This window comes from Electrona antarctica (assembly GCF_951216825.1).
Source record: "Electrona antarctica genome assembly, chromosome: 24".
Lineage (NCBI taxonomy): Eukaryota > Metazoa > Chordata > Actinopteri > Myctophiformes > Myctophidae > Electrona > Electrona antarctica.
Window position 1 is genome coordinate 28,157,190 of NC_136803.1, and position 27,114 is coordinate 28,184,303.

The 27,114-nt window shown below is 42.1% G+C and overlaps 1 protein-coding gene across 2 annotated transcripts; it reads left to right on the forward strand.

Moving 5' to 3' along the window:
• Window positions 1-259: 259 nt before the first annotated feature.
• On the forward strand, window positions 260-21,691 carry LOC306917682 (DDB1- and CUL4-associated factor 6-like). 2 transcript variants are annotated; one of them, XM_079495978.1, is made up of 18 exons: window positions 260-577; window positions 1,033-1,094; window positions 2,455-2,547; window positions 3,141-3,326; window positions 3,821-3,934; window positions 4,865-5,000; window positions 5,173-5,387; window positions 8,757-8,841; window positions 10,145-10,255; window positions 10,684-10,876; window positions 12,519-12,668; window positions 14,127-14,168; window positions 15,260-15,398; window positions 16,393-16,549; window positions 17,002-17,090; window positions 17,297-17,405; window positions 21,177-21,238; window positions 21,655-21,691. In XM_079495978.1, the coding sequence occupies exons 1-17, from the start codon at window positions 490-492 to the stop codon at window positions 21,236-21,238; spliced, it is 2,031 nt and encodes a 676-aa protein (XP_079352104.1). In that variant the 5' UTR covers window positions 260-489; the 3' UTR covers window positions 21,655-21,691. The 2 variants fall into 2 exon arrangements, with proteins under 2 accessions (XP_079352104.1, XP_079352103.1); XM_079495977.1 differs by lacking the exon at window positions 21,655-21,691 and having other exon boundaries at window positions 21,177-21,525.
• The last annotated feature ends 5,423 nt before the right edge of the window (window positions 21,692-27,114 follow it).

Consider the following 27,114-nt stretch of genomic DNA (forward strand, 5'->3'; position numbering starts at 1 on the left):
TGAAATTATTATTCTTTTTTACTTTTTTACTTTTTTATATGTGAAAAAGACAACAGGACACAATAAGTGACATGAATGACAAACGGCGAGGAAATAACAAACAAAAAAACACATACATTTCCAAAATCATACATCATATAGGCAATATTTAAATTCTGAACCTGCGCCTGCGCTCCCTAAACCCAGCCAGCAGACAGCCCCCCCGCCCACCCCAACCCCACCCCCAGCCAGACGGCTGTCATACGGCTAGTGACAACTTCAGAACTCATGCGAGCTACAACAACAACTGTACAGACTCGTCTTGAACTGTCACACTGAACTTCGAGTAAAGGCACGGTTCGTTTACTACAGGACGATCGTGATTTGAAAGAACCAAAGTAACACAAAATGCATGCAGGCGCGACAATACTAACAATACAGTACTACTTATTATAACTTAGGTTATAAACAGGCGACAGCCAAGGATCGAGGGGACTTTCCTTTGACAACATGCCCCGCTCCAGCGGTCTAATTTGGGACATCAGGAAGCGCTCCATCGGTTCCAGCGACACAAACTTCACCAGGAGCAACTTTTTAAGTAAGAACTAATACATTAAAATTAGATGGGTTTTTTTTATCCTTCAAAATATATATTGATGTTGTTCATTATTGGATGTTGAACTTGAATAGGTTTTCCACCGAGTTGATTGTGCAATGGTCATCTCATCTATCTTTGCCTGTTCATGGTCAACACGTTGCTTCATCGTTGTTTATTTATGTTTGAGCTGAACCCTAAAAAGCTGGTCCACATATGAAAACAATAGGCCTACGCCACATTATACATTTAATATATACAGTAGCCTACAAGTGGAAAACTAAGAAAACATAAAGATATACTTTATAGTATAGGCAGCAGGCTACTTTATAGTACACGTTGAAATAAAATGAAACAAATTAAATACAATTATAGAAATTTTAAGCAATGTTTTGTGTATTATTTATTCTTATTGTAGGCTATGTAAATCTGTATTTATTTATGAATCCCTTTTTCAGGAAGCAAAGACTTTATACAGCGTCTCAAACTTCAATCTACATTAGATGTGCATGAAGGCTCTGTAAGTATATCAAAACTGAAGTTGAGCGAGAGACAAGTCCAGTCACTTATAATAATAAAATGAATCCATGAATCAATCAATCATTCAATTAATTAATTAGTTCGTATTTCTCTCTCTAAATGCTTTTTTATATATTTTTTTAAATGTTACAATAAAGTTCATTTCAACTTTTAATTGTATTCTATTCATTTAGTCATGATGATTCTAATTGTGTGATAATAAAACACTCTTGGCACTTGTAACTCTCTCCACAAATAATGGCATTAACCTTTAAACCAGAAAGCAGACACTGTGGTAGAGGTTTGGCGTGTGTTATTCTGTAGTTAATACCTTGCCATGATGTAACACCAAAGGTGGGCGAGATATAAGTCACTCTATTAGTGCATAAAAAACAAACAAAGTTGATTCTGCCAATGATATACCATCACAAAACCTGGTTCTGCATTTAATTATTAATGAATTTATTAAAAAAAACGTCAACAACATATTGTTGATTTTACTGTTTGAAGATCCGGATCCATAGCTAAATGAAGAGGAAGTTGACCAGATTTTGTGATATATTGTTGTTATTGTTGTTAATTGTTATAATTATAAGAATAAAACATACCTTAACCACCTTAACCTTTGGCTATTTGAATATTGCCATTGTGGGCTTGTAGATCTGCTATTTTGAAAAGATAGATTTTAATACATAACATGTTATACATCAGGGGTGCCCAAAAGGTAGATCGTGATCTACCAGTAGATCAGAAAGGCTTTGCAGGTAGATCGCATGACATGGCCCTAAAAATATATATAATTAAAAAAGGAAAAAGGCATCTGCCACTTGAATTAAGGCGACTTCATTGATTAACATCAAATCGGGCCTGTCAGCTCAAACCCACAATGCAATACTTTGTTTTCAAGAGTGTTGCGCACAAACGTCAGATGCATTACAAAGTTAGACAAAACAAAACAGTACCAATTCCATTTCCGCCCTCTATTTCCCATTCCAAGTGCGTTTGTCTTATGTAACACCAGCGCCGCTATTCCAAAGCCCCTTCAGGTACATTTTTAACTATTTTCAGCAATGATATAATGTTTTTTGGGTGGGTAGACCTTGTCGCACTGGTCATTTTGAAAGTAGCTCTCAAGTCAAAAAAGTGCGGGCACCCCTGTTATACATGATACCTTGTGAAACAGGACATTCTTCATAATGATTACTTTTACTTTTGGTACTCAATGCCATAACTTTGCACGAGTACATTTTGATTACCGGTTTCTACATTGCAGTATTGATACTGCGATATCTGTTGGAGATGCATGCAATCCTCTGGTATAGCCTCCCTCTGAAAATAACTCGTTTTCCCTGTGGTGGCAGGTCAACTCACTATGCTGGAGCGAAACAGGAGAATACATCTTGTCAGGATCAGACGATGGCAACCTGGTCGTCACGAACCCATACAGCGAAATAGTAAGTATATGTACTGTATACATTTCTGTATCTACCTACCAACCTTAACAGCTGTTCAGTTTTCTGTTACGTACTGTATAGAGAGATTGTTTTTTATTTATCTACAAAGTTCTGGCATTCATGTGAACATTCCTTAGGCTTTGTCGAAGCCTGCAGTGAAATGATGAAGGCATCAGTCTAGCATTCACACACAGTGCTAAGTTCATGTTATCATTCCTCAGGTGAAGGCTGTAGTGACCTCAAGGCATCAGTCTAGCATTCACACACAGTGCTAAGTTCATGTTATCATTCCTCAGGTGAAGGCTGTAGTGACCTCAAGGCATCAGTCTAGCATTCACAGTGCTGCTATGTTCATGTTATCATTCCTCAGGTGAAGGCCGTTGTCACCTCAAGGCATCAGTCTAGCATTCACAGTGCTAAGTTCATGTTATCATTCCTCAGGTGAAGGCTGTAGTGACCTCAAGGCATCAGTCTAGCATTCACAGTGCTGCTATGTTCATGTTATCATTCCTCAGGTGAAGGCTGTAGTGACCTCAAGGCATCAGTCTAGCATTCACAGTGCTGCTAAATTCATGTTATCATTCATTCCTCAGGTGAAGGCCGTAGTCACCTCAAGGCATCAGTCTAGCATTCACAGTGCTAAGTTCATGCCCCAAACCGGGGATCACGTGGTGGTCTCCGCAGCGGCGGACGGCAAGATCTTCTATACCAACATCACCAAGGGACCCAGCGCTGCCACGCAGTACCAATATCACTGTCACAACGGAGCTGCATACAAGGTGTGTGTGTGTGTGCGTGTGTGTGTGTGTGTGTGTGTGTGTGTGTGTGTGTGTGTGTGTGTGTGTGTGTGTGTGTGTGTGCGCGCGCGTGTGTAAATATACCGGTATTTAAGAATAAACTTTTCTGCTGTAGAGTGGGTGTTTGGCTGTGAATGAACAAATTACTTTATTTTTTAAAGTATATGTGGGGTGAAGGTTGTTTAAAATAGTGTAATGCAGGATACAATTCATCATCTTCATCTTTTTAAACACCGTTGTGATAACTGATAGATGGACAGATGGATGGTTGATTGATTGATAGCTTGATTGATTGATTGATTGATTGATTGATTGATTGATTGAATGATTGATTGACTGACTGAAAATGTTTTTGAGAAGTTCCTTTTAAATGTTGTTCGTATGACATCGAAGGACATGAAATCACCATAATGATGTAAAGCTCAAAAGCTTATTTCTGTAATGGCGCTTTGGGGGAAATGTGGGTTTCCTTTTAGATAGTGACGGTACCCAACGATCCGCACTCCTTCCTTTCCTGTGGAGAGGACGGCGCCATACGCTGGTTCGACGTGCGCAACTCGCCCAGCTGCTTAGAAAGCAACTGCAAACAGGTACAGAACTTTTTTTTAAATGTTTTTTGTGGCTTTTGCCTTTATTTTATATATTTTATGGAGGGACAGACAGTAGTCTGATAGGAAATGGGGAGAGAGATGGGGGGGAAGACATGCAGTAAAGGCCATTGGGATCGGGAGTTGAACCCGTGGCACACTGCCAGACTGGATTACCAGCCAAGGTGCCTAGACCACTGCCTAGATTCCCTGAAGAAGGTCGAAACGTCGAAACGTTGGTTTCTTTTCAATAAATATACAGCATCATGGTTACGTGTGTGCGGCCTTTTCTCATTTTTGCCTAGACCACTGAGCCATGGCCCAGGCCAGCAGGTACAGAACTGGTGTCGTGTTCTTGGGGAGAAGAGGTGGATGGATGCCATTTAGGTCAGGGTTCACCCTGCCTCTGGTGGGACACATGCGTTTTGTTTTGAAAGGGGCGGGGGGGGGGGGGGGGGGGGAGCCTGGGTCCAGCCCAGCAGAAAAAGTGGCACAGGAGTGAGAGTGAACCTTGTATTTCGTTAAATCAATAGGAGGGCAGAGGGGCATCGCTCCAAATCAGTGTTCTCCGCTGTGTGGCGGACCTTCAAAACATGACCGATTTCCGTCGGTTTCCACTAGCGCTAGTTAGATCCCGCCCCTCTATGCCCAGAAAAGCAACAGGGCTTTTTCAGGCTACAGTTCACCCAGTTTAACCCTGGCATCCCTATTTTCGGCGCGTCATCTTGTCAACGTGCATGTTGCAATTTTAAATAGGGTTTAAGTGGTTAAGCCAGGTTGCAAATGTTACATGACACTCGCAGGACTTTCGCTGAATAGTTACCTACATTTTCCACTCACAAATTGTTTTCCACTCCAGCCCCTACCTACCTACTGCACATTGTGGACTGAAGCGTTGTTGTTGTGTTGTTGTTGTTGTGGCGCTATTCTCAGGACATTCTCATCGACTGTCGGAGAGCAGTGACGTCCATGGCTATCAACCCTCTTGACCCGTTCTACCTCGCCGCGGGCTGCTCGGACAACTCGGTGCGCATCTACGACAGACGCATGCTGGGGACGATAGCCACAGGTAAAAGAAAGTGACGACGTCGTCGGGATGCAAACACACACATCAATCACTTCAACTCCTGCCACATTTAAATTTGAATGGTTCCCAATGTAGACAATAGAAATAGGAGTGTGTCTTTCTGGCTGACATACCATCTTGTCCCCCCCCCCCACACACACACACACACATACAGGATGCCATTCGGGAAGTGGAGTGTCGGGCATGTGCGTGCGCTTCGTGCCGCCGCACCTCCTGAACAACAAGGCGAACCGCGTCACCTCGCTGTGCTACAGCGCGGACGGGCGGGAGATTCTGGCCAGCTTCGCCTGCGACTACCTCTACCTGTTCAACCCGCAGGACGACGCCGCCCGCGAGATCAAGGGGCCCTCCCAGGACACTAAGCGTGAGGTAGGGCATTAAGCATTGCCCTACATTATGATGAATTCCTGTACTGTTCTTTGTCTATATAGAAGTGTCTATTTGTACGTCTCTAAATGTTTTGATGAATTGAACATGGTGGACCCTGTTGTAAACAAGTGTAATGCTTAATTGGGTCGTCCACTCACAGTTAACAGCCTTTGTATTGAGTTTGTGCTTGAAATGTACAAACTGTACAACTAGTGGATTTACTAGTCGACTAGTAAACTAGTCGACTAGTAAATCCACTAGTCGACCTTGCTGGTACTAGTTGACTAGTTTACTAGTTGACTAGTAAATCCACTAGTCGACCTTGCTGGTACTAGTTGACTAGTTTTTCCCGATTTTGTAGGCCTCAAGATCAGGTAGATCATAGTTATAGTCACCAATGTACACAGTTTTTAAATGTACAAATATATTTCCCCCCCCAAAAAAAAGTAAACTAGGCAACTAGTCAACTAGCAAAAATGACTAGAAGTGAATGCCCTAGCGTGAGGTGGGAAGTGGAATCAGAATCACAAACACTGCTCTCATTTTGCAAGGGAGCTTCTTCCTACTAGAGGTATTTTTTAGGCAATGTGGCTGCTTAGAACTGTTGCTGTACGGTATAGGACAGTAGGAAGCATACGGTACATCCCACTCAGGTTTCTTGGTGGTGGTTAGTGCTGTACATCCAAGGAAGAGTATAGGCACGAACCCCTGATACTAACCCTAACAACAACCACGCCAAATCCATGTCTAAACGTAACCTACTAACAATGCCTAAGCGTAACTTGATGTCATTAATTTAATCCATGCCTAAAAAAGTAACTCACTAACAGTGCTTTGTGTTGTGTTGTGCCATTGCATGACCTACTAAACATTAGGAAAAACAACAAAAAGTGACTCACTACAAAAGTACCCAAAATGTTACACTGGATTCAGATTACATGTTGTCGTCTTCAAATGATTCTTCTTTACATCCCCACAATACCATAAACGTACACTTTGCATTACTTATCAACACATTAAGACACTCATAACTTCGCTGTCTGTAACTTCAAATCACCTTTAAAACGAATTTCACATAACCTATCAATGATAGAAATGACTGCACTTTACACATACTGACATTAAAACACAACACTGAACTTAATTAACTTAATTAATTATATCCATTGTGAGTGTTTTCTGACCTTGGCTTAACATTTAAGATGAAAAGGTGAACTGTTTAAGAAGAATCAGGATCACAGAATCTTCGGTGAAATGAAGCTTTACGATACGATTGCTTCAGCAGAGTTGACACGGCACAGGGCGGTATTGGATCAACTGAACCACAACAAGACTTAACATGCCCCGTGTAATGGGGTTCCTAACCACCGGGAACACAACGTAACAGGCATCACATTACGACAACATTAGTATGTTCCAGGTCAAAATGACCCAGACTCCACATCATACCTAAATTTAACCCACTAACAGTGGGTTAAACCTTAACCCATTTTGGGCGGGAACCCCTGTTGGTGTTTTAAGCATTATGTTATACTTTAGCTATTGAAAAATAGCAGATCTACAAGCTCACCGAGTGGCGCGCTACGAGCTTGTAGGTCTGCTATTTTTGAAAAATCGTTAAAATGTGGCGCAAATCGTTGAATATATATTTCAGAGCGAACATTTTTAACTAAAATATTTGCTTCTGGGGGGGTCCCTGGAACTACATATTTTGGGATGGGGGTCTGTGGCCCAATAGAGATAATTCTGGGGGTACTTGACATGAAAAAGGTTGAGAACCACTGACATAGAAACATAGGTTTTTCAGAAAGATGTTAGGATTTAGAAGCCTTTTTTTTAATCAAACTCAGTCCAAAATGGGTTAAGTAAATTTAATGAACTAAAACCATGCCTAAACTTTAGTAAACTCGACTATATCATAAACAGAGATAGGATATACAGGTCCAGGGCCACTTCCAGGGATCTCAAATGATTTTGAGGAAAGTCATTATACCTCACAGCATAGGATTGTCCCAGACTGTCTTTATTACTAAATGTGACGACCAACAAGGCCAACAAGGAATTTGCTTTGGCCGTGATGACCCATTTATTTAATGTAAAATTGCTGCATTATTATTACTCTAATTACAAGCCATTGAAATGTACACATTGGTGTATCATGTTTTAACCCATTCTGGGCGGGAACCCCTTTTGGTTTTTTAACTAAGCATTATGTTATACTTTAGCTATTGAAAAATAGCAGATCTACAAGCTCATAGCGCGCTAGGTCTGCTACTTTGATTCTTTAACCCATTTAGACCTGAGGACGATTCTACAAATGCCTTCTAAATCCTGACAGTTTTCTGAAAAACCCATGTTTCTATGTCAGTCGTTCTCAAACATTTTCATGTCAAGCTCCCCCAAAAATATATGTAATTGGCCGCTGACCCCCATCTGAAAATATGTTGTTCCAGGAACCCCTCAGAAGCAAAGATTTGAGTTAAAAAACGTTCGCTGTGAAATAATATATATTCAAAGATAACATAATGCTTTAAAACACCAAAAGGGGTTCCCTCCCAAAATGGGTTAAACTATTTTCTAATGGCTTTCTAAAGTGTCCTTTGTGGGACGGAATGTGCTTCCTCAATCCTAACGCTGTCCTGCTACCAGTAGTCTGCTGTGTTTGTGTGTTTGCGTGCGTGCGTGCGTGCGTGCGTGGAAACCATTGCGCTTTTTATGTCAGCATGCATGTGTGTGTGTGTGTGCATGCTCGAGAGAGAGAGAGAGCAGATGGCTTCCTGTACATCCAGAGAGTGTGTGGTGATTGACAGACCCGAAATAGATTCAGATAACATATTTAAGTGCACGTGTGCCGTGTGCACGCACGCACGCACACACACACACACACACACACACACACACACACACACACACACACACACACACACACACACACACACACACACACACACACACACACACACACACACACACGGAGGCGCACGTGAATGTGCACGTGAATGTCCTACATTTTCAACCTGTGTGATATATTTGAAACCTGCAACTGAGCATGCAAGGAATGGGATCAAATCAGGCGAAGTGTGTGTGTGTGTGTGTGTGTGTGTGTGTGTGTGTGTGTGTGTGTGTGTGTGTGTGTGTGTGTGTGTGTGTGTGTGTGTGTGTGTGTGTGTGTGTGTGTGTGGGGGGTGTTCATGGAGATAGGCTGGGTTATTTATAAACCTGCCTGTTCTGTGACTGATGTGTGTGGGCCTCTCTCTCTCTCTCCGTTCTCCCCTGTCTCCCCTCTCTCCCCTCTCTCTCACTTCTCTCTCTATCTCTCTCTCCCCCTTCCCCCACTTCTCTCCCTATCTCTCTCTCTCTCTCTCTCAGCCCCCTGTCAAACGCCTCCGCCTGAGAGGAGACTGGTCTGACACTGGACCCCTGGCGCGGCCAGAGAGCGAGAGGGGCCGTGACGGTAAGAAACACACACACACGCACGCACGCACGCAGGCACGCACGCACGCACGCACGCACGCACGCACGCACGCTCACACACACACACACACACACACACACACACCTGAGCCTGTCAACATTTACAAAGGATTTCACTACTGAAACACAGTGATCCACTAGACATCCACTAGATGGCGATATTAGCTCCTTGAATGGCCTGAACTTCTCAACATTGTGAAGGGTTCATAATTATGCAGACATGAACAGCTGTATATCACCGGTTATCAATGCATGGTCTGTGGATCCGATACCCAGGTATTCATGAGCATGTTCTAGGGGGGGCCTCAGCTACAAGATTGATAGTTAGTAGCCAAAATGGAGCCTTTTGTGTCTGTAACAACTACAAATGCAACCAAATGGTGCCTTTGGCTCCATTTTGTTCCATTTGTAGGCTACACTCTCAGACCCCTTTTCCACCGGTTGGGAACCGGTTCAGTTCAGAACCAGTATTTAGTCCATGAGCCAGACCTCCAAAAATGTTAATTATGAATTGAGTGGGCAAAACCATACCTATATTAAATTGTCAATATAATTAATTTAATTCCACAGTAGCCTTTCTTTCCTATTTTTTGCATATTTTCCTACATAATGCCAACTTTGCATATTCAAATGTACAATTTCAGAAAATGTGTAATACAATAAATTATTGTCTTAGTGTAAGTAAGTATATCAACTGGAGAGGTTTCATTGTGATAACTATTAACCCATTCTATTAACCCACGGGACCCCCTTTTGGTGTTTTAACTAAGCATTATGTTATACTTTAGCTATTGAAAAATAGCAGATCTACAAGCTCATAGCGCGCCACCGAGTGGCGCGCTACGAGCTTGTAGGTCTGCTATTTTTGAAAAATCGTGAAAATGCGGCACAAATCTTTGAATATATATTCTTTCAGAGCGAACGTTTTTTTTATTTTGACGCCAGGCCTAAATCGTATAGGCCTGTAGGTGAAAATTACAAAATGTGTGATAAATATGAAAAAGCTACTCCTGTGGAAGGGTTATCGTATATGAATGTACTTATATTGATCCTATAAACAATTTAACATATAGGTATGGTTTTGCCCGCTCAATTCATAATAATTAACGTTCCAATTTTGGAGGTCTGGCTCATGCACTAAAAACTGGTTCTGAAGTGGAAAAGGGGCCTCAGCGTTACATTAACGCTAAGAATGTGCCTGTGCATGTACGTGTGTCTATGTGTCTGATATGCTCCGTTCTCTCTGCCAAGATGAAACGTAATGCTTGTACTGTACCGTTCAGGGGAGTCGGACGTGACCCTGCTGCAGCGCATCTCGGACATGATGTCGCGCTGGTTCGAGGAAGCCAGCGAGGCTCAGAGCAGCCGCATGCGCTCTCGAGCACAGGCCAGAGGTAACGGAACTATAAAACTTATCTGTATCTGTTCTCGTACTTCTGTACATGCACGCACATGTGCACGCACACACGCATGCACGCGCGCACGCACATGTGCACGCACACACACACACACACAGAACCAATCACTAAATAAAATTGTTGTTTAGTAGTCGATTGGTCCTTAATTGTGCCTTTTAACCCATTTTGGGCAGGAACCCCTTTTGGTGTTAGCATTATGTTATGCTTTAGCTATTGAAAAATAGCAGACCTACAAGCTACAAGCTTGTAGGTCTGCTATTTTTGAAAAATCGAAGAGCGACTGACTGACTTTTTCAGAAAACTGTCAGGATGTAGAAGACATTTTTAGAATCTGATCTCAGTTCAAAATGGGTTAAAGAACAACTTTTTCTTTTTCACACACACCCCAAAACACTCTCTTCCAGTCAATGTAACTCCCGCTGCAGCTGGAGCCGATCAACCAGCCGATCAGGGACCGTCGGCGGAGGGTCACCCCGACCCCCAGTCCACCGGGTCGGGAGGGAGCCATCAGCCACCGCCGGCAGCGGAGCCAGTGTTGAGCCTCCACTACGGCACCCAGCAGGGCACCACCACGGACAGCAGCATCCAACTGAACTGGTACCGTATACCTCCGCCATGAATGATCCCAGCAAATCAAAAGCAAAGTCCTCATTTTTACCCATTTAGACCTGATGTCGAAATTTAAAAAAATGTTTTCTAAATCATGACAGTTCTCTGTAAAACCTATGTTTCTATGTCAGTGTTGCTGAACCTTTTTCATGTCAAGGACCGCCAGAATTATATGTATTGTGGCCGCGGATCCCCATCTGAAAATATGTAGTTCCAGGGACCACCCCAGAAGCAAAGATTTGAGTTAAAAACGTTCGCTCTGAAAGAACATACAGTATATTCAAAAATTTGAGGCACATTTCCACGATTTTTCAAAAATAGCAGACCTACAAGCTCGTAGCGCGGCACTCGGTGCCGCGCTATGAGCTTGTAGATCTGCTATTTTTCAATAGCTAAAGTATAACGTGATGCTTGAAACACCAAAAGGGGTTCCCGCACAAAATGGGTTAAGACGAACATTAAGACAAAATTACTCTTGCGACCGAAGGCATTTCCCCATCAGTGTGTGTTTTTGTCACGCCTCAATGTATGGTCACACCTCGTGACATCATGCCTCCATATATGGTCACGCCTTGTGACATCACACCTCCACACATCACACGACACTGACCTCATCTACCGCTAGATAACCATACATGGAGAAGACTGGATCGTCACCTCTGCATATATATGGAGCCAGCCAGCAACTCTACTGTATATATCATCAAACCCTGTACATTCAAGACACACTCCATATATGGCCAGTACATAATTCATTCCATGTGTTGATCTGACCCCACATACCAAAGTCACTCAGGCGGATGCGTGCACGCGACCTCAGGGCGTCTTACTGGTTAGTTTTACTAGACTTATAGGTTTTTAGTACAGTCCAAACTAAGACATGAAACATTGTTTTTGAGTGGTGTAAACCACTCCTACAACTGGCTTTGTTAGTCTGTCTGTCTGTGCTCAAAAAATGAGCATGGTTGCTACGGTCACCCAGTTCACCCGGGTGTGATTTCATTACGTCAGACATTACGTCAGATCACAGCTGATCAGGCTATATAAGACCTTACACCACTCAGTTCACACAGGTGTGATTTTTTTTTAATGAATGAGAAATGCGATACTGTGTTGTATGTATTATAGATACACTACATACTGTACAGTATATATGCGTTTTGTAGTTAGTACGAGAAACAAAGTGTATAAAATACGGACGGCATCAATATTTATCAACTAAAGTAGAAGTAACCCAACAAATTCCATTTTGGTGGGGTGGTGGTCTGATTAGCGTCAGGTGTGCAGAAAAGGAAAAAAACAAAAACATCTCTTTAACCCATTTTGGACGGGAACCCCTTTTGGTGTTTTAACTAAGCATTATGTTATACTTTAGCTATTGAAAAATAGCAGATCTACAAGCTCATAGCGCGCCACCGAGTGGCACGCTACGCGCTTGTAGGTCTGCTATTTTTTTAAAACCGTGAAAATCGTGAAAACAAATCATTGAATATATATTCTTTCAGAGCGAACATTTTTTTTATTTCGACGTCAGGCCTAAATGTGCACCCATAACCCTTGAACTAAAATAAGACCTACTGTATGGAACCAATCACGTTGTTGTTTTGTGTTTTCTTTGGGGGCATTGCAGGACTGGTGGAGAAGCGAGCCCTGCAACACCGTCGGCCGGCTCAGGCGAAGGAACAGCCCCGTCAGGCGGTGTGAGGTCACAGCAGGCGGACAGGGACGATAGAGAGGACGAGGTGGCTCCCACACAGCCTCCGCTGCATTGGGGGGACAGGTGGGCACTTTGTTTTCCTAACATAGTATAGAGCGTTGCAGTCCCCTACGCCCCCTACCAGGGCCCAGGAAATGATTTCCCGTTCATTAGACATTTCAAAAAGTATTTATTTAACCCATTTAGACCTGACCTTTAGACGATTCTACAAATGTCTTCTAAATCCTGACAGTCAAGGACCCAAAAAATTACATGTAATTGGCTGCCGACCCCCATCTGGAAATATGTTGTCCCCAGAAGCAAAGATTTGAGTTAAAACGTTCACTGAAATAATATATATTCAAAGATTTGCACAAAAAAATAGCAGACCTACAAGCTCGTAGCGCGCCACTCGGTGGCGCGCTACGAGCTTGTAGATCTGCTATTTTTCAATAGCTAAATGAAAACATAATGTTTAAAACACCAAAATGGGTTAAAGACCTTTTATGCCTCGTACAAAGCCAACTCGAGTTGTGACAAATCATGACAAATCATGACAACAAAATCTTTCGGGCCGAACAAATAATTATAAAAAATAAGCAAAAGGCAGGTTACAACACTTTTTTTTGTTTTTGTTTTTCTTCTTTGTAATTATTAGTTTGGCCCAAAATGTTGTGTTTGTTGTCATGATTTGTCACAACTCGAGTTGGCTTTGTCCGTGGCGTAAACGTCTTTAAATAAATACTTTTTGAAAAGCCTATGGAGAAAATTCACTTCTGGGTCTCACGTGGTGACGAAAGGGGGCGGGACTGCGACGCTCTATTGACCCAGACGATTGCACACGTCTATTTCAACAGCCTCCCACTTCACATGCTCGCAGTTACACGATTTACCTACCTTGGAGCTGACCGCTAGAACCGCTGACTTCCACTGTTTATGTTCGAGCATCCAGCCGCTCATCGGAGGAGAATTATATTGTTTCACACTACCTAAAAAAAAAATATATATATATACTAGGGCATTAAGCAACTAGTCGACTAGTTTACTAGTCGACTAGTAAATCCACTAGTCGACCTTGTTGGTACTAGTTGACTAGTTGATAAAAAAATAAAATAATAATAATATTTTTTTCCCGATTTTGTAGGCCTCAAGATCAGGTAGATTATAGTTATAGTCACCATGTACACAGTTTTTCAATGTACAAATATTTATATATAAAAATATATATATATATATATTTTTAATTTATTTAATTTTTTACATAATAGGTAGTTAAACATCTAGTCGACTATTCGACTAGTAAACTAGGCAACTAGTAAAAATGACTAGAAGTGAATGCCCTATACTGGCTACCTTCTGCACACAAGCCCTGATTACGATTACAATAGATTCTATCAAATGGAGAACACCCCACAAAACAAAACATCCTCTAAGCAACATAGTGTTGCACTTCAGTGCCAGAATGCTTGATATCTCAGTAGGCGCCAGTTCTATCAAAAGAGAATCATATTACTTCTCTCATTTGCTTGTTTCTTCCTGTAGGTTTAATCTCAGAGGATTAGTTATAGGGGAACGAGTGCTAAGGTAATTGTTTGGCCCCATGCTGCTAACTCCAGTCACTAACAGTGTTAAAACCCTGTAAGACCCGGATACATTTCTACTTGCAAAAAATAGATTTCAACCTTACTACTACTTTGTACTACTAGGACTTATGTTAAAAAAATATGTTAAAAAAAAAAAAAAAAAAGTTTAATGAACATTTTATGCAAATTTATAATAATTATTAAAATAATAATAATAAATTAATAATTTACATTCGGTGGATATCTTTCACAATAATACATAATACATGTTCTAGACATTCTAATGATCACACAAATATATGTATTACATGCATTTTAGTTACTTTTATCAGGGTTAAAGATTAAAGGTCATAGGTCAATTTTGATTTTGAAGTTGTGTAAATTTGTGCCTCTGTGGGGGGTATTTATATGCAAATATCATGACCAATGGCATTGCAAGACTAAACAATGAACATCAATGATGATGTTTAGGTGAAAAAAGAATAGGAAAAAAAAAAAAGAATTAAGTGATTAATTAAAATAAAAATGTTACCGAGAAGCATCGTTGGGTCTTACAGGTTAACCGGTTTGGAAACACGTGTGTCATTAACAACGTCATTGGGTTTGCGATGACCTTGGACAAGCATGATCGTTAAAAGTGATTCTCAACAGTTATTTTGATCTTCATCAACGTTTATGTAGTGTATTTGGATTTGTGTGTTGGATTCCAATTGTTTGACAAAAACAGGAATTAAAAAGAAAAAACGTAGCACATCCAAAAATTAAACAAGCGGTGGACAAAGTACTCACATTTCCATTTCTTTATTGGCACACACCAAAAAGGAACGCTTACGCGTTTCGGCTATGCAGCCTTCATCAGAGCTCTGAGGAAATGTGAGTACTTTGTCCACCGCTTGTTTAATTTTTGGATGTGCTTTTTGGAATTTTTTAAATTCCTGTTTTTTGATGTATACTGGATTTGGGTCTGGCACTCCACTGAAAACCATTGCTGATGCGTAACCTCTTTTTCTCATTTTGTTTGACAAAAACGTTTGACAATGAGAACTGGAGGAAGCGAATAACGTATTGGTTGGTTGGTTGGTTCTGGTCAAGGCGCTCTGCTGCGGCGCGCATTCAGGAGATCTTCCGGAGTCGCAAAGAGAGACGCGAGCTGGAAGAGAGCGAGTCACGGCAAGTCAGGAAGCCTGGGATCCAAAATGTCTACAAAGGCCACCGCAACTCCAGGACCATGGTAAGGGGAACAACTACTTAAGTACAATTTTGAGGTATTTGTACTTTACTTGAGTATTTCCAATTTCCAATACTTTTACTTCTACTCCACTACACCAAAATGTGTTACTTTTACTCCACTACAATTATTTGAAAACTTTAGTTACTATAGTTACTTTGGCGATTTTAATTTTGATTAGAAAACATACATTAACCACTTCAACCCTATTACATTTTGGCTGTTTGAAAATAGCCGATCTACAAGCTCACAATGCGTCGCAACGCGACGCATTGTGAGCTTGTAGATCGGCTATTTTCAATAGATTTTGTACACATTTTGAACTTGTGAAATGGCACATGCTGCACAATGAGTACTTTTACTTTTAGTGCTTTAAGTACATTTTGATGCCGATACTTTTGTACTTTTTACTCAAGTACATTTTCAATTCCATACTTTTACTTGTAACGAAGTAACAAGTAAAAGTATATTGCAGTATATTGCAGTATTGGTACTTTTACTTAAGTAAAACAATTGGGTACTTTTTCCACCACTGATACATATAGCGAGAGAGAGAGAGAGAGAGAGAGAGAGAGAGAGAGAGAGAGAGAGAGTTTGATTGAAATTTGTATTAACAGTTTGCAGAATTACAGTACATTTCAAGCACAAACTCAATACAAAGGCTGTTAACTGTGAGTGGACGACCCAATTAAGCATTACACTTGTTTACAACAGGGTCCACCATGTTCAATTCATCAAAGAGAGAGAGAGTGTGTGTGTGTGTGTGTGTGTGTGTGTGTGTGTGTGTGTGTGTGTGTGTGTGTGTGTGTGTGTGTGTGTGTGTGTGTGTGTGTGTGTGTGTGTGTGTGTGTGTGTGTGTGTGTGTGTGTGTGTGTGTGTGTGTGTGTGTGTGTGTGTGCGTGCGAGCGAGCGAGCGAGAGAGAGAGAGAGAGAGAGATGCTCAATGTTTCAACGATTGTCGTGCTCACTGCTTTGCTTGTCCATTGGTTCTCTGCAGACCAAGGACGCGTGCTTCTGGGGGGACAGGTTTGTGCTGAGCGGCTCCGACTGTGGACACATCTTCATCTGGGACCGGATCACCGCCGAGCACCTGATGGTGCTGGAGGCCGACAACCATGTGGTCAACTGTCTACAACCGCACCCCTATGAACCACGTCAGTGCACCCCTCTCTCACTCTGTCTCTCTCTCTCTCTCTCTCTCCCAACAACCATAAGCCTTCTCTCTCTCTCTCTCTCTCTCTCTCTCACTCTGTCTGTCTCTCTCTCTCTCTCTCTCTCCCAACAACCATAAGCCTTCTCTCTCTCTCTCTCTCTCACTCTGTCTCTCTCTGTCTTTCCTCACAGACAAAATGCCCCTTCAATTATTATGACCGTAGGGGGGAAACAGTATTCCACTGTTTGCCTGTCTGTTTTCCGTTTTGTGTTTCTTTGTGAGGACTACGGATGAAAATTAGCAACTGTGCTATATCCGGTGTATTTACGTCCATGTGACATCCATTAATATGCATTGTCCTGTCCAAATAAACAAATAAAGTAACAAAAGTAACAAGCAGGCATAATGGAAAGTCTTTCTTTTTAACTGTGTGTTTTTGTTATTTTTTTTTAGTTCTGGCTACATCGGGGATAGATTACAACATCAAGATTTGGTCTCCCATGGAAGAGCGTCCGTCCTTTAACAGGAAGCTGGCTGAAGAGGTCAAATACTTGTTTTGTTTATCATCTTAAATGTCTACAATGGCATAATTTAATCCGTTTGCTCAACAATAAAGCAATTTCTAACTCTGTGTGTGTGTGTGTGTGTGTGTGTGTGTGTGTGTGTGTGTGTGTGTGTGTGTGTGTGTGTGTGTGTGTGTGTGTGTGCGCGTGTGCGTGCGTGTGTGATACGCTGTCGTCAATTACAGGTAATTAGCCGTAATGAGCTGATGTTGGAGGAAACCAGGAACACCATTACTGTCCCAGCATCCTTCATGCTGCGCATGTTGGCCTCTCTCAACCAATCCTTCAGGCCAGGTATGAGAGTCTCTGGCGCCCTCTGGTGGTACACTTGTGTTTGAGCGTCCCGTGTGGGGTATAGTCTCGCATAGCCAGACGATGGATATATCTATCCAAGTTCAATGTAATCCCAAAACTGGGTGGAAGAAACAATTCGGAGAATTCAACAAACATTGCAGAATCAATCTTTACGGTGGTCCTTCACCTTGGGATGATGGATATGGATTTTCTCAAAGTATATGCGTAGATTTCTTATAGGGACCATTCTCGCCGCTGTTCTCAGAAGAGGCCTCGAAACCAGTAACCACACACCTTTCTCTAGTCTAGCCCATTTTGACCTGAGATCAGATTCTAAAAATGTCTTCTACATCCTGACAGTTTTCTGAAAAAGCTATGTTTCTATGTCAGTCGTTCTTCGATTTTTCAAAAATAGCAGACCTACAAGGTCGTAGCGCGCCACTCGGTGGCGCGCTATGAGCTTGTAGATCTGCTATTTTTCAATAGCTAAAGCATAACATAATGCTAACACCAAAAGGGGTTCCCGCCCAAACTGGGCTAGTCAAACAATCACACGCACAGATTAGGAAAAGGTCGATGACATATTGGGAACAGCTGTAGGGATGAACCGCATGTTTCAATGCGGTAAGGCGAACATCATTAGCTTCTCTGAAACCAAACTTGATGAGTCAACCAAAGACCCAGAAGTTGAAATAGAGAACTATTCTTTGATCAGAAACGACAGAAACAGGCATGGTGGCGGCGTGTGTATGTATATTCACAAAGACACTGAATATGTTACTCGTACTGACTTACAGCATGATGAAATTGAAACTGTGTGGGTTGAATTAATTTTCAAAAAGGCTAAATCAGTATTAGTGGGCACCGTCTACAGACCGCCTGACCAACATGGGTTCTATGATATACTTGAGGGGTGCTTAGCTGAGGAGGAATGTGTAGAGAAAATCCTGATTGGCGACTACAATACAGACATGCAACGTAAGGAAGCACCTGTGTTTAAGTCATTCAGTAAGTTCTGTGATCTACATAGTGTCAGTCAGCTAATTACCCAACCCACTAGAGTGTGTGATTCTACTCAAACTGTCATTGATCTCATTCTGTCCTCGGACAAATCCAGAATCTCCAAGAAAGGGGTTATTGTATGTGGGCTTAGTGATCATTTTATGATATTCTGTACCCGCAAAATACAAAAACTTAAGACCGGCTGCCACAAAACAGTCATATCTAGGGACCTCAAAACCTACTCTAGTGAGGTCTTTAACCAAGTATTGGAGAGTCTGGATTGGTCCGATGAGCTTAAAAGCACACTTGTCGAAGAAGCTTGGCTTGGCTTCAAAACCAAATTTACATCAGTACTGAACAACATGGCTCCTTTGAGAACCACCAGGGGCAAAACCCGCTCGGAACCATGGATGAATTCGGACATACTGGCTGCAATGAAAGCCAGAGACAAAAAATGCTCTGAAGTTCTAAAATGCAAGTCAAAGCTAGCCAAGCGCTTCGACAGTGTTCGCCAAGCTCGTTTGAACAACCTTAATACACAACGAATCAAACTACGAAACAGTGTAACTGCCATGACCAAATCAGCTAAAAGTAACTTCATTAATGATAAAGCTCAGGAAAACAAAAACAATCCTCATGAGCTCTGGAAGCTACTAAACAATCAACTAAGCTATGGTCAGAAACTAAAAACCAGATTTTCGAACATAAACATCAAATCTGACAACACTCTCATCACTGACAACCTTGATGTGGCCAACTACTTGAATATCTTCTTTACAAACATAGCAACAACTCTGGTTAACAAACTGCCCTCCCACTCTGGGCTCTTTGGTGTAGAGCACATTACAACCTTCTACAAAAACCTAGGTGTTTGTAAAGACGATTTTAAACTAGTTATGGTAACAACTGATGAGATAATTAAGAAACTGAGTGCCCTCCAACCCCACAAGGCCACAGGCCATGACAACATTCCCTCCAAATTTCTCAGAGACTCAGCCATCTCTATAGCTCCAATCATCACCCACATAGTAAACCTCTCCATCAAACAGGGACAGGTCCCCCAAGATTTCAAACTGGCCAAAGTAACCCCCTTGCACAAGAAAGGGAGTAAATTAGACCCCGGCAACTACCGCCCTATTTCTATTCTTAGTTCCATCTCGAAAGTGATGGAAAAAATAGTCTATGAACAGGTTGAAAAGTATCTTGCCACTAACAAATTATTGTACGAGTTCCAATCTTCAGAACATCCCACTCCACTGACACATGCCTTCTCTATTTAAGCGACCACATCAAACAAGAGGTGGACGCTGGCAAATACTGCGGCATGGTCATGCTGGACCTCCAAAAGGCTTTTGACACCGTGAACCACTCCATACTGGTTAACAAGCTAAAAGCAATTGGTTTCGATAGCACATCAGTGAGCTGGATGCAATCCTACCTGGAGGGGAGAGAACAGATGGTGGAAGTGAACGGAACACTGTCCCCCCCCCTCCCAGTGAGCTGTGGCGTTCCACAAGGAAGCATACTAGGGCCTCTACTGTTCCTAATATATGTAAACGACATGACTTCAGCCTGTGACTGCAACTTGTTCCTGTTCGCAGATGACTCAGCACTGCTGGTCTCGGACAGGGACAAACTGCAGGTTGAAAATGCCCTCAGCTCTGAACTCGGTAGAATCTGCACCTGGCTCGCTGATAACAAACTATCTTTACACCTGGGAAAAACTGAATCCATTCTCTTTGGCTCTATTAGTAATCTCAGCAAGGCAAATGGCTTCTTGGTTAGAGTGGGTGACAATGTTATCACACGTAAAGATGAAATTACCTACCTAGGTTCCATCCTGGAGGCTAATCTTTCCGGTGATAAAATGGCCACCAACGTAATCAAAAAAGTCAACCATAGAACAAGATTCCTCTACAGGATCTCCTCACTGGTCAACAAAAACACCTTGAAGACCTTAACAGGAGCCCTTGTACAGGGTTTCTTTGACTATGCATGCACCTCCTGGTACCACAGCACCTCAAAGGCCCTTAAAACCAGGCTCCAGACTTCCCAAAACAAACTGGTCAGGCTCCTACTTGATCTAGCCCCCCGAACCCACCTCACCCCTGCCCACTTCGACAGGCTGGAATGGCTTAGGGTCGACGACAGAGTACAGCAACTTGCAATGGGTCTGGTCCACAAGATTCGATACACCACCAAGATACCCATGTACCTGTCTAGATACTTCCTTAATGTTAACGAAGTCCACACCCACAACACCAGAGGGAGTGCAACGAACCATGTACAACCCAGATTCGGCACAAACAAGGGACTAAATTATTTTCGCTCCTATGCCACCAAAATGTGGAACGCCCTACCAACTGTCATTAAGACATGCGAATCCCTTGACTCCTTCAAAACCGCTCTCAAAGGGCACCTACGGATGGCTGCAATTCGAAACTGGCCCCCGTAAAATCTGAATCCCCCCCCCGCCCCCCCCCCCCTTTTTTCCCCTCACTGTATATATTTCTTTTCCCTTTTTACCTCCTTTTTGATGAATTCCTGTTCTGTCTATAGAAGTGTCTATTTGTACGTCTCTAAATGTTTTGATGATTTGAACATGGTGGACCCTGTTGGAAACAAGTGTAATGCTTAATTGGGTCGTCCACTCACAGTTAACAGCCTTTGTATTGAGTTTGTGCTTGAAATGTACTGTAATTCTGCAAACTGTTAATAAATTCTTCAATCAATCAATCAATCAAACTGTGATCAAACTTTCTCTTCCAGATCAGTCGGAGGTGGATCCCCCCGAAGGCTCCGGAGCAGAGAACGAGGATGACCACCGGTAGCTTCTATGGGGGTCATCCCTATGTTCTCCAGGTTCTATGTTCCCCACTTACGTTAGGTTGCGTTTCTGGTTGAAGGACTTCAGTGTTTTGTACTATACAATTGTATGTACAGAACAAAGAATGTTTGTTGTTGCTATCTTTGTTGAAGAGTCTGAGTAATTATGTTTTAGTGTATTTTATGCCAGTGTTAATTAGATAGTTTAAGTAGCCTAGGCAGGCCTAAAGTTCAATGGATTGTTCAAAGACTGAGCTTAAATCAGAATTTGCTAATAAAAGTAAGACTAAGTTGCTAAAATACTTTGTGTTACCAGAATTACTAGGTTAGGTTTCTGTTTTAGGTTTATTCTAAGTGGGGAACAAAGAACCTTTTTTGCATGGTGGGGAACATAGAACCTGGGGAACATAGGTACGCTCCCCTTCTATGTACTGTATATCCTTGTTGTCAGGCTAGAACTCCATATTTCAATATTTTTCATGATCTCCCCCATAAAGTAATGCCCCACTACTGGCCTACTGCGTCATACTACGGTGGCTCACAAAAGTACCAAAAATAGCAGTGTGTGTGTGTGTGTGTATCAAAAGTTTTAAAATTGATCTGCTATTTTTACCATTTAACTTTTTTTTTTATTGAACAAATGAAAAGTATTAATTTGTGACTACACTTGAACCATTTAGAACACAGCTTCGTTTTTTCTATTTTCCAAAAAGTAACAGTTTCAGACTGTTTTCAGACATAATTTCTCACCAAAGATTTATTTTGTGTCAAGGACCTTTCTTTACCTTACACTTTGTACTTTGTTGTGTTATTTTCGTGCAATTAATTTGTCGCAAAATATATATATTTGAGCTGGTGTTAGGGCCGATTCATACTCCTATTTTAGAGCCGAATAAAAGTCGGTTCGGCTCTGTAGAGCCTACAATGTGACGTCATTTGAGGTTCGGGGGGGCGGGTACCGTCCTAATGTCGGCTCTTCGGTGCTACTGAAAATTTCTGACGAGCCGAAATCATTTCGGCTCTACAGCGCCGAAACAGCGGTAAAATAGGAGTATGAATCGGCCCTTACTTAGTTTCATGAATACATCCACACAGTCAGAACATGAATACACTGTGATGAATTGACACTTCGCATTTGGAACACGGTCTATTTTTCATAGTGAATACAAGTATGAAGGAGACATCGGCTGCCTATACTTTATGAATAGTTTGATGCGAGAATATTTGCAGATGCATTTTCTCATCGTTTACCCGTTGCGCTCCCAGTTTGTAACAACCTCACTGTTACTGTAGCTCTGCACAAAGTGAATATTTTATACCTATTTATACTTTTTTTGTACAATATGTACAATATTATGTATTTATGTGTGTTTCTGTATCGTTTATATCATAATGTGTCATGATTTTGTGTTTGTGTGTATAATATAGTTGTGAGAACTCAAAAGGCCAAAGATAATAGCTTGTTTAGTTACTGTGTGAGTCAAGAGTGGAATTTGAGAGACATTAAATGTGTGTGAAAATATAGGCAATATTTTGTCTAAGGTCACAAGAAATGTTTGTATTTCTTTTATGTTTTTTCACAAATACACAAATTAAAATACTTAAACGGTTTGAGTCATCATCTGTGCAAGTGTAACATGGTTATGGAGGCCCAGGGCGGAGTTCTCCGTCCAAGTTCAAGGTCATGGTCAAATGCCCAACACGGAGATTGATAAACAGGACTGGTCAGTACAACAGTATCAGACTGTGGTTGTACTGGTCAGTACAACAGTATCAGACTGTGGTTGTACTGGTCAGTACAACAGTATCAGACTGTGGTTGTACTGGTCAGTACAACAGTATCAGAAAATGAGCACTTGTGCTCAGCTACTACCCTGGGTAAATACAGGACAAAACATTACCGTGCTGCGTGCTGCGCGTGTGCGTGTGTGTGTGCGTGTGTGTGTGTGTGTGTGTGTGTGTGTGTGTGCGTGTGTGTGCCAAAGCCAGGCGAATAAAACCCTGTTATCTGGTCAGCAATGTGCAAAGAGTAGCCTGACCCAGAACAAACCAATACTTTCACTTTCAGCTTGTATTCATTGCATTGGATCCGTTTCTGAGAAATGGGCTGACTGTTGTGAAGGTGTGTGTGTGTGTGTGTGTGTGTGTGTGTGTGTGTGTGTGTGTGTGTGTGTGTGTGTGTGTGTGTGTGTGTGTGTGTGTGTGTGTGTGTGTGTGTGTGGGTTAAAATAATAGTGTTTGTCAAGTTATTGGAAAATGCAGCTTTGGAGGTTTTTGCTTGTTAAGCGACAGAAAAAGACAAAGGAAAAATTAAGATTCCAATTTGTCATTTTAGAGATACATTGAAGAACTATGAAAAGTGCTCCTCGGTGCACAGGTCTCCGCCAGGTCAGGTAGAATGAAAAATCGGACGGATCCGTCTGGTTTATTTGTCTATAGAGACAATACCTATTTGCGTGATATTTGGACGAATGGGGGAATAATAGAAATACAATGTTTTGCCAAAATCAGCATCCTGGTGGTGACTCTATAATAGGGCAATGTTAAAATGGTGGCATTTGTTCCTCAACGTAGTGTGAATGTGCAAGTTTCACCACAATCGGACTGTATTCATGATTGTTTGTTCAAAATGGGCCACTACTGCAAACTTTAGATGTCAATCTTAGATAGATTTATTGATCGAGAACTTTATTCAGTTTGTAGAATGATAGTAGGCTACAATACAAAAAGTGCTACAAGGATAAAACCAGAAAAAGCACTGGGACTACATCAGGGATTCAGGGACGCGTCCTCCATTATCAATCCATCAGAACATTTAAAGACGTACAAAGCCAATCAGGATGGAAAATGAAAAATCAAACAGACCTGTCTTGATCGCATGACTATAGAGATCATCTGTACAGATTTGCGTAACATTCAGTTCTAGGCTAAACAGAAGGGGGGACAGGTGTATTAATGACATAGTTCAATGTTGAAAATGAGTGGTATTCCCCTTTAAAGCATATTTCACTTTCAAAAAAGCTTTTGGTCATTTTATCCTCTACTGAGGCTTTTGTGACACCCCAGACAGTTTAATTTGATATTAGCTGCCCTGCGTCCCACTGGGAGGAGACCCCGGGGCAGACCAAGGCACAGTTGGAGGGATCACATCGACTCACTGGCCTTGGAACGTCTCGGAATCCCCCAGGAGGAAGTCACTAATGTTGCTCTGGAGAGAGAAGTCTGCAGCACTCTGGTGGAGCTGTTGCCCCCCGCGACCCTACTACGGATAAGCGGTTGAAGATGGATGGATGGATGGATGCCCCACCACCTTCCTATAAAACCCAGTTGAAGATGGATGGATGGATGGATGGATGGATGGATGGATGGATGCCCCACCACCTTCCTATAAAACCCAGTTGAAGATGGATGGATGGATGGATGGATGGATGGATGGATGGATGGATGGATGCCCCACCACCTTCCTATAAAACCCAGTTGAAGATGGATGGATGGATGGATGGATGGATGGATGCCCCACCACCTTCCTATAAAACCCAGTTGAAGATGGATGGATGGATGGATGGATGGATGGATGGATGGATGGATGGATGGATGGATGGATGCCCCACCACCTTCCTATAAAACCCAGTTGAAGATGGATGGATGGATGGATGGATGGATGCCCCACCACCTTCCTATAAAACCCAGTTGAAGATGGATGGATGGATGGATGGATGGATGGATGGATGGATGGATGCCCCACCACCTTCCTATAAAACCCAGTTGAAGATGGATGGATGGATGGATGGATGGATGGATGGATGGATGGATGGATGCCCCACCACCTTCCTATAAAACCCAGTTGAAGATGGATGGATGGATGGATGGATGGATGGATGGATGGATGGATGGATGGATGGATGCCCCACCACCTTCCTATAAAACCCAGTTGAAGATGGATGGATGGATGGATGGATGGATGGATGGATGGATGGATGGATGGATGGATGCCCCACCACCTTCCTATAAAACCCAGTTGAAGATGGATGGATGGATGGATGGATGGATGGATGGATGGATGCCCCACCACCTTCCTATAAAACCCAGTTCCATTTACTGCTCTATATACTCTATACTACCTGTGTTTAAAAATATAATAGGCTAATAATTATTTATTTTAAAAAAACGAAAATGAGCCCAGAAAGATTTTTTTAAACAGCTGTCTGTGTAAGCAGAGTCAAGTGGTCAAGAGTCATGAACTCAGTTTTCTTGTTTTTGCCATCTGTGTTTAATAATCAACAAAATAGGTAGCCTACAGGCAGCTGGTCAGGCTTATAACAACACTTCTGACAGTCAGGGCTACTGCAATAGCCTGGCTAATAAGCCAGACCGAATCAGCCGTTGGCAAAAAAAAATTGCCTGCCGGCGGATTATGGTCTGGAGAGGCTCAATTGTACGCCCATTTCCTACACCAAAGCACTGGTGTGGCATGGAAAGAGACCCAGGCAAAGATTTAAAATATTGCAGCTATACCGACCAGTAAAGTGGGCCTTGCCATGCCAAATATACTCTTTTATAACTGGGCCTATCACGCTCGTTACATCTGGGAATGGCTACAAGCCTATCTACACCAGGGGTTCTCAATGTTTTTGGCCGGGGACCCCCAGAAATGCTTTGGCAATGTCTCGGGACCCCCACCCCGCCCCCTCCCGACCCCCAATATAAATTGACTGCTACAATAACCTTACCATTTTGGGCGGGAACCCCTTTTGGTGTTTTAAGCATTGTTATAATTTAGCTATTGAAAAATAGCAGATCTACAAGCGCGCTACGAGCTTGTAGGTCTGCTATTTTTGAAAAATCGTGAAAATAAAATTTTAAAATAATTTGGGGACCCCCTAAAATAATTTGGCGATCCCCCGAGGGGTCGCAACCCACGGGTTGAGAACCCCTGATCTACACAATAAGAACTGTGTGGACTCGTGGGGCTGCTCACCAAATTCACTATGGGCACTGGTAACCGGTAATAAAGATAAGATTCATAGGGAGATACGAGGCAATCCAATTATCTATAATTCTATCGTGGCGACAGATTACCATACACGTAGGGAGAGGAGACCAAAGGTCATTGCTAATACCAATCTCTAGCAACCATGAATTTGGACCTGGGTGCAGTTCGGCCATCTTTAAGACCTGGCACTCACTAGGGCTTCGTGTATTGGGAGACCTGTTTAGAGATGGTGTTCTGATGTCGTTTCAGCAATTGCAGACACAGTTTAACCTCCCAAGAGAACATTTTTTTGGTTTCCTGCAAATACGGCATTTTATTAACTCACTACAGCTGCCAACACCACTGGGCTCCCTTTACAGTAAAACAGAACATTTCTTATGCAACTGTAGTAAGGTATCACATTTCATTTCATCGTTTTACTCACTGCTGTACTCACTGGACTGGACTCCCAGGAGTTACCATCCCTCCGTAAATGGGAGAGAGATTTTAACAATGAATATATTGAAGATGACTGGCAACTTGCAAGAGGCCATTGACTCAGTTAAAAAGGTTTATACCTGTAACAGACTAAGAGAAACACAATATAAAATTCTTCACAGATTACACATCACACCTGTGTTACTAAACAAAATGGACCGTTCAATATCTCCTTTATGTTCGAAATGTCAAACAGATCTGGGTACCTGCTATCACTACTTTTGGGAATGTAAGTGTATATCCAGGTTCTGGGGCCAAGTGGCACGTGAGTTAAGCGACATTTTCAAGGTGAAAATAAAGAAGGATCCGGGAGCTTTCTTACTGGGACTCCCGTCAAAAGAAATTCATTTGACACCCTTACAATTCAAACTATTTGATAAACTTCTACTTTCAGCCCGGAATGCATTCTGA

Bases quoted from the DNA above. Each gene is read 5' to 3' on its own strand.
- LOC306917682 (XM_079495978.1), top strand. From the start codon at position 490: ATGCCCCGCTCCAGCGGTCTAATTTGGGACATCAGGAAGCGCTCCATC. The intron at 2,548-3,140 runs GTAAGTATATGT...TTCATTCCTCAG, and splicing joins CGAACCCATACAGCGAAATA to GTGAAGGCCGTAGTCACCTC. The intron at 15,399-16,392 runs GTAAGGGGAACA...GGTTCTCTGCAG, and splicing joins ACCGCAACTCCAGGACCATG to ACCAAGGACGCGTGCTTCTG.